This window comes from Sprattus sprattus (genome assembly GCF_963457725.1).
Source record: "Sprattus sprattus genome assembly, chromosome: 18".
Taxonomy (NCBI): Eukaryota; Metazoa; Chordata; class Actinopteri; order Clupeiformes; family Clupeidae; genus Sprattus; species Sprattus sprattus.
This window is the reverse complement of record NC_137916.1, coordinates 13,611,086-13,619,037: the sequence shown is the minus strand read 5'-3', so window position 1 is coordinate 13,619,037 and position 7,952 is coordinate 13,611,086. Positions and strand designations below refer to the sequence as shown.

General features: G+C 39.8%; 1 protein-coding gene across 1 annotated transcript; it reads left to right on the top strand.

The window, feature by feature from the left end:
- Nucleotides 1–2,201: 2,201 nt before the first annotated feature.
- Nucleotides 2,202–5,743, top strand: nsun4 (NOP2/Sun RNA methyltransferase 4; the record flags this gene model as incomplete). Its single annotated transcript, XM_080856004.1, has 6 exons — nt 2,202–2,294; nt 2,516–2,901; nt 3,381–3,535; nt 3,752–3,912; nt 4,100–4,224; nt 5,383–5,743. 6 exons carry the CDS (start codon nt 2,202–2,204, stop codon nt 5,657–5,659), a joined length of 1,197 nt encoding a protein of 398 aa, XP_080712130.1. The 3' UTR covers nt 5,660–5,743.
- Nucleotides 5,744–7,952: the final 2,209 nt, after the last annotated feature.

Here is a 7,952-nt window from a genome sequence, read left to right as displayed (position 1 = left end):
ATTCAGTGACGTAAATCTCAACTACTTCTCACATTTTATTTAATGTTTGGAGTGTCCTGAATATATTCCACCCCACTTTCATTGAGACACAATCTTTAGTTTCATCAGCATAGTGTGATATGTGTCATATGGTCCTGCAATTGAAAATACTGCATTTTCGCCTGTTTGTAGGCCTATGTTTAAAGTATTGTGGATCATTCAGCGACGTAAATCTCAACTACCTTTCACATTTTATTTAATGTTTTGAGTGTCCTGAACATATTCCACCCCCCTTTTATTGAGACACAATATTTAGTTTCTTCAGCAAAGTGTGATATGTGTCATATGGCCCTGCCATAAAAGATATTGCCTTTTCGCCTGTTTGTAGGCCTATGTTTAAGGAATTCTGAAGCATTCAGGGACATAAATCTCAACTACTTCACACATTTTATTTAATATTTGGAGTGTCCTGAACATATTCCACCCCACTTTCATTGAGACACAATCTTTAGTTTCATCAGCATAGTGTGATATGTGTCATATGGTCCTGCAATTGAAAATACTGCATTTTCGCCTGTTTGTAGGCCTATGTTTAAAGAATTCTGGATCATTCAGTGACGTAAATCTCAACTACTTCTCACATTTCATTTAATGTTTGGAGTGTCCTGAACATATTCCACCCTACTTTCATTGAGACACAATCTTTAGTTTCATCAGCATAGTGTGATATGTGTCATATGGTCCTGCAATTGAAAATACTGCATTTTCGCCTGTTTGTAGGCCTATGTTTAAAGTATTGTGGATCATTCAGTGACGTAAATCTCAACTACTTCACACATTTTATTTAATGTTTGGAGTGTCCTTAACATATTCCAGTCCCCTTTTATTGAGACACAATCTTTAGTTTCTTAAGCAAAGTGTGAAACATGTCACATGGCCCTGCCCTTGAAGTTAATGCATTTTCGCCTGTTTGTAGGCCTATGTTTAAAGTATTGTGGATTATTCAGTGACGTAAATCTCAATTACTTCTCACATTTTATTTAATGTTTGGAGTGTCCTTAACATATTGCACCCCCCTTTTATGGAGACACAATCTTTAGTTTCATCAGCATAGTGTGATATGTGTCATATGGTCCTGCAATTGAAAATACTGCATTTTCGCCTGTTTGTAGGCCTATGTTTAAAGTATTGTGGATCATTCAGTGACGTAAATCTCAACTACCTTTCACATTTTATTTAATGTTTGGAGTGTCCTGAACATATTCCACCCCCCTTTTATTGAGACACAATATTTTGTTTCTTCAGCAAAGTTTGATATGTGTCATATGGCCCTGCCATAAAAGATATTGAATTTTCGCCTGTTTGTAGGCCTATGTTTAAGGAATTCTGGAGCATTCAGGGACGTAAATCTCAACTACTTCACACATTTTATTTAATGTTTGGAGTGTCCTGAACATATTCCACCCCACTTTCATTGAGACACAATCTTTAGTTTCATCAGCATAGTGTGATATGTGTCATATGGTCCTGCAATTGAAAAATACTGCATTTTCGCCTGTTTGTAGGCCTATGTTTAAAGAATTCTGGAGCATTCAGGGACGTAAATCTCAACTACTTCTCACATTTTATTTAATGTTTGGAGTGTCCTGAACATATTCCACCACCCTTTTATTGAGACACAATCTTTAGTTTCTTCAGCAAAGTGTGATATGTGTCACATGGCAATACCCTGGCATTGGAGATAATCCTTTTTCACCTGTGTGATCTGTGTGTCAAGTGTTATTTCACAGTGAATGATCAGAATAATTACTGTTAAACATATTTGCCCTTTCTTTACAGTGTACTGAACATGTTCAATCAACTTTAATGGAGGTATAATCCTTTTATTAGCAAATTGTGGTGTGTTTTACTGTTTCTTACTATAATAATTGTAAAATGTCCTGTTTAGTCAGTGTTCCATTTATTTAAACAAGAAAATCATACTTTTGTAACATCAGTGAATCGTTTTTAACCCATTTTGATGTTCCTATGAAATTAATATTTCTGACAGTTAAAGAAACACGGGGTTAATAAGGCGCTTTTATTTTGAAAAATCGTAACCGGAAGTTGCTCGAGCTCATTTGACTAGTATATGCTCACAGAACGCTGCTGGCTAATTTCACGCCTCTAGTTAAACAGAGCTTCCCTTGACGCTAGCGTGGCTGCTTTCAAACATCTCTGGCATGGCTGTACAAACGAACACAAGAGTGCTGCTCAGCAAAGTACGAGGTCTATTACAGTTCATACAGAAGCGACATCGGGTGAAAACTAAATGGGTAAGGTGACCGGAAGGCTGGTTTATGACGCATATGTATACCTTTATTGTCAGAGTTGAAATGATGAGCAGCTCAAGCTATGACCTTCTCAAATCTAGATAACGTGCGTTGGACTGGACGTTAATTTAAGTGGCTGTGTCTAACAATACAATCAATTGTTACCGCGCAGTATAATAATGATTCTTTGCTCTTCTAAATCAGTTTTGGGTCTTTTCTTTCAGGCAGCTACCTCTCCGAAATTATCAGCCACTGATCTTGCTCTGCAGAATCATGATGCAATGTACAACATGCAACTTGGAGAGTTGTGGCCTTCGGTACGTGTTAGCTTGCTTACTGAGCGGAAATATGGTGCTCTGGTCAACAACTTTTCATGTGACGACACTGCCACATATCTACAGTCCCTTGGTTGTCAGGACTTTATCGCCTCAAGTGTACACATGGAGGGTTCTAAATCAGCAGACTCTGTAATTCCACCAAACTCTGAATCTCTGCAATTTGATCAGCCCATTGAAGGAACCTACACTGATTTGACAAGAGCCTCCATCAGTCCAAACGTCAAATGCTTTGTTTTCCCCAAAGGAGACATCTCTCGCTTCAAGCCAGCCAGGTGAGAATATAGTTTTTGATGGTAATATTTTGGGTTGACTGACGCACAGACAACCTACAACCCCAGCAACAGAGCACAGACAACCTACAACCTGAGCAGCAGAGCACACCACACTAACAACAGGTGGATTAGGACTACTTGCATGTCGCACTCAGGATCCATAAAGGCACTTCTACACAGTGCAACACACACTGCCTGTAACCAAAAGCCTGGAAAACGGACATTATCCACACCACGGGGCACACCACACCCACTCCAGGTGGATCAGGGCAGCTTGCATTTTTTTACATAATTCACGATATAAAGAAGAAAAATTCATACAATTTGTAATCATAGATATAATATAATCATCATTACTTAAATGTCTGAGGCCCTCAGAATAGGAATAGTGTTGTATGCACGCTCAAAATAAACAACCTTCGGGAAAAGGGCAATTGAAGAGAACCTTTTTTTTTTTTCTTCCTCCATTTCTCCTATAGGCCAGATAGCTGTGGATATTTGAGCTGTTACCTTATGGATGCGGCCTCAGTTTTACCTGTCCTCGCTCTGAATGTTCAGAAAGGACAGTCTGTGTTGGACCTCTGTGCTGCACCAGGTGGCAAGACCTTAGCCCTTCTACAGACACAAGCTATCAGTAAGGCAATAGAGAAGTCATGGTTGTTCGTTTTTTGTTGTCAGTAAATTCTATTCATTCAATCGATTGTTTTGGGTAGTTACCAGATAACTGCATTAGAGGAAGTATGCATCAAGCTACTGTTGGGAAGAATCAGTCCAAAACATTGAGACTTTCTCATTTACAGAAATAGTTTATTAGTGTGCTAGTGTCAGTGTCATTTTGGTTTCTTTACAGGGTTTCTCTGGGCCAATGACTGGTCAGGGTCTCGGATGTCTCGCCTCCAGAGGACTCTTAAATCCTGTCTCCCCAGTGACCTCTGTTCAGAGGACAATTTATGCATCACTTCTTTGGATGGACGTAAATGGCAGGAAGTCGGGGAAAATACCTTTGACAAAGTAAGTTTGGAATTTACTTTCAATGCATTTGTCAACCTCTTAAGCTTTAGTGAACACACAATGAATCACTCCGACCATTTGTGGTTTTAGGTTAATATTGACTGCATGCAATTCCTTTGGATAGAAATTCAGGAAATTTGGATGTTCTGTCAAACATGGTTTTCTAAAACTCCTGTCTTTCCTATAGGTCCTGGTGGATGTTCCATGCACTACTGACAGGCACTCTTTAGTGGAAGAGGACAACAACATATTTAGTCGCTCAAGGACAAAAGAGAAACAGAGTCTACCTCTGTTGCAGACTCAGCTATTACTGTGAGTAAACCCCTCTGAGGAACTCTTGTTTTCTTTTCTGGTATTTTAGGAATATATTCAACAGCTGTGGTTCTAAATGTTGCTAGCCCAAGTCCAACTACAATACTATGGTGAAAGGTGTCATCCAGCAGAGAGTGAGATAACAGTTGATGTTTACGATATTCACTGCCTCAGAACAGCCAACCAATCATTAATCGAACGGTTTCAAATGTATAAACTAATTGGCTCTGCCGTTGCAACGATTAAAGGGTCCTTTCTTTTTGAAAATGTACAATTTTTGCCTCAGGCATGACTACAGCAGCTATGCAAGCTGTGGTTTTGACCTCTTAACCAATGAGGAGGCAATATGTCAAAAATGCAACACGTTCTATGGATTACCATGCAGATAAGATACCCCTGGCAGATATGATACCCACAATAAGGAACGCTACAGGAAGTCAATCACACTTTATAATGACTCTCCTCTCTGCCAAGACAGGACGTTCCTTCTCTGTCTGGCAAACTACAATTGTACAATACACACTTATTTGCACAGTAATAGATATATCTTTTCTTAAAGTAAAATCACATTTCCATTGTATTTATATTTATCTTGTGTATTAGTTCTGTAAATGAAATTTTCGTATCCCTTTTCATATCCCACACCTCCAGTTGTTGATCAAAAAAAAAAAAATGTACCTTGCCAATACGTATTTATAGATTAGAAATGTTTCTGTGGTTGCATTAAAGTGATGGTCCCAACCCAATATGCCTATACCAAATGTGGTATTTGGTTGCACAAATGGCAAGTCACTTAGTCCAAGGATCATTGTGTACATATACATTTGCAACAAAATGCAAAACATCAATGTAGCCTACATTTTTTAGACTACTACTTATATTTGGCATAACCAATTCTGAAGTATGCGCTGGTATTGTATGTGATGAGTTGATTTGAATCTGAATTGATTGGCCAACTGTTAGAAATGATCTATTTAAAATAGAAGAGTTGTAGTGAAATGTTGGGAACCCCTGCTTGGGTGTGTACGTAGCCATTACAATCCCAGTATTTTGTGCAAAGGCAAATTAAGGTCTCATGTCTGATAATTGATGTTTATGGAACGTTTTATCAACATATTTGTCTCTAAAAAAGAACCTAAATCATGTCTGTCTCCACAGGAGTGCGCTCCAAGCCGTGAGGATAGGAGGCGAGGTCATGTATTCCACTTGTACTCTCTCTCAGCTGCAGAACCAATGTGTGGTAGAGCAGGCCATGAGCTTGGCAAAGGAGGAACTGGGAATATCTGCAGAGGTTGTAGATCTCCAACCATTCACTACACTCTTTCAGGAAACGTTCTATTTTGCGCCAGGCATTAATGTTGGGGTGATGGTGCTGCCTCACCTCACAGCCAACTTCGGACCCATCTACTTTTGCAAACTGCGACGCCTCAGTTGACACAGACTCACTATGGAAACTGGTGCACAGATTATATCCCACAGGATATCTAATTATATTCTGTGTTTACCACACTAGCCTATAAATGCCTCCTGTTTGGACTGAATTGAAGTTCAGGACCTGAAACCAGCGCTTTCGGATAAAGTTACCAGTGTGGGAATGTGGTCGAATGCTGTGTGTTTTGTATTTGTGTGAGTGGAACTTATGTTTTGATTTAAAAAAAATGAGAGGATCGTGTCATTGTGGTACCAATTAATCAGTAAACATGTTTGTTTGTCACAAGTAGCTTGGTGAAAACTAAGCCTCTACAAGAGCAAGTGCCTAAACTGGCCAAAATGGGACCGGTCAAGAAAATTAAAGGCCAAACACCAGCCTCAGGCATAATACAGATTCTAATGATCTTACAGGTATGATGATGATAAACAACTTCATTCATATAGCACCTTTCAAGCAGTGGGCACGATGACCAAGACAAACCAGTTGTTGCTTGGAAAAGCCGTTATAAATAAGTGTTTTAAGATTTAGAAATATGACCTTGAGGAATCACATGTGAGATGTGTAGGGAGGCTTTTCCAGTGGAGTTTGTATTTTGATCGTGCATCAGGTATGTTTTTATAAATATACACACAACTGTACAAAAGTTTGGAATCACCCAGAACATGAACTGTTTTATCCATCATATAAAGTGCAAAATGAATGGAAAGTACAGTCAAGACATTGACCATGTTAGAAATGATGAGCATGGATGGATTATGAAATCAAGGGCCACTGGGCACGAAAGCCTCCTTAGCCCTACAACACAGCATGAAGCAACTGTGCTTACATTACACATTTAATATCCGTAGATTGCCTACAAGAGTCACACCACATTAAAGAAACAAATCTGTTTTATTGCCGGGCATGATGGAAGACTACAGCAACATAATATGTATAATTATAGCATGAACAACATATCCAATCTAATAATTAAATTTAAAAAATCCCTAGCATAACCATGCTTCAACTAAGTTAATGTTAATGAATCAATTTTGTTTAGGGGAAAGGGTATTCCTTATTTGAAGATCCCCAATCACTACTAGAGGCCCTCAGAAACCAATCTTAATCCAAACACCTTGCTGAGGGGGGGTGGCAGCTAGCCTCACAAGGTCACCTCACTAGTTGGCCACCCTCACAAGGGGCCTCATTTATAAAACGTACTTACGCACAGAATTGATCTTAGACTGTGCGTGCGATCAAATCCACGTCTAAGTACAGATTTATAAAAACCGTCTTAGACGTAGAAAAGGACGTATCTCTACGTCTGGTTTTAGTTCGTGTAAGTACATTTCCTTGTGGCAATACTGGAGTACTGCAGGAATTTAGAACTCAAAGCGCCGACACGCAGTTTCATTATCATCATCGTGCACCACCGTCACCATTAGGGCGAATGTTTCGCTCAATAAAATCAATTAAACTATTAGAACAATTCACACATGAATGAGATTCACGTCTAATAGGTATTCCGTTTTTATTTCACAAGTGTAAAACATTTCGCTCAATCTATAGCCTATAGAAAATCTAATAGTGGCTTAGTTTTCATTAGGAGATATAGCTGCATTGGCGTCGTTAGAGGATATTGCCAACTGCGCAATAAGGAGAGAAAGGGTTTTTTCGTGATCGCGCACACTTTTTGACACAGGATGATGTATGGCTGATAAGCAGGTAGGCCTACAGCTTGTCGAGAGCGTTGTGCCCAAATAGCCTCTCGTCTACAGAGGCGCACCAGATGCAACCAGGCCATACACGTTCAGGTTTTGTCTGTTCTTGGATTCCTGGCTACAGGAACGTTCCGATGAGAAATTGGAATTCATTTAGCAGAATTTTGCCCGATGTTCTTCGCAGTATTATCACTTTATATGCCCGTAATGTATTAGATTTCCATACAGTGCCCAGGAAAAGCAATATGTGTAAGAGGATTTCCTGCGTAAAACAGGGTTCCCAATGTATTTTCATCCAGATTGCGCACACTCAAACAGCCTAGGAAGACCACTTTAATACAGCACATGCCCGTGCGCGGTTGGTAGTGGAGCACAGCAAAGGCATGCCTAAGGGAAGGTGGCGATGGCCAGCGAGACTCCGATGCTGGAGCAGCAGTGCGACAGTTGCGGCCGCTGGTGCTTCAGAGACGTGCCTTCTACATGTCAAATACTTTGCTTTTGCCATTATGCCACCAGACAGGCTTTTCTAACGATGTTTTGGCCCGCATCTGCTGTTCCATCAGCAGAACGTCGATGTCAGCCTCACTTTAATGCTT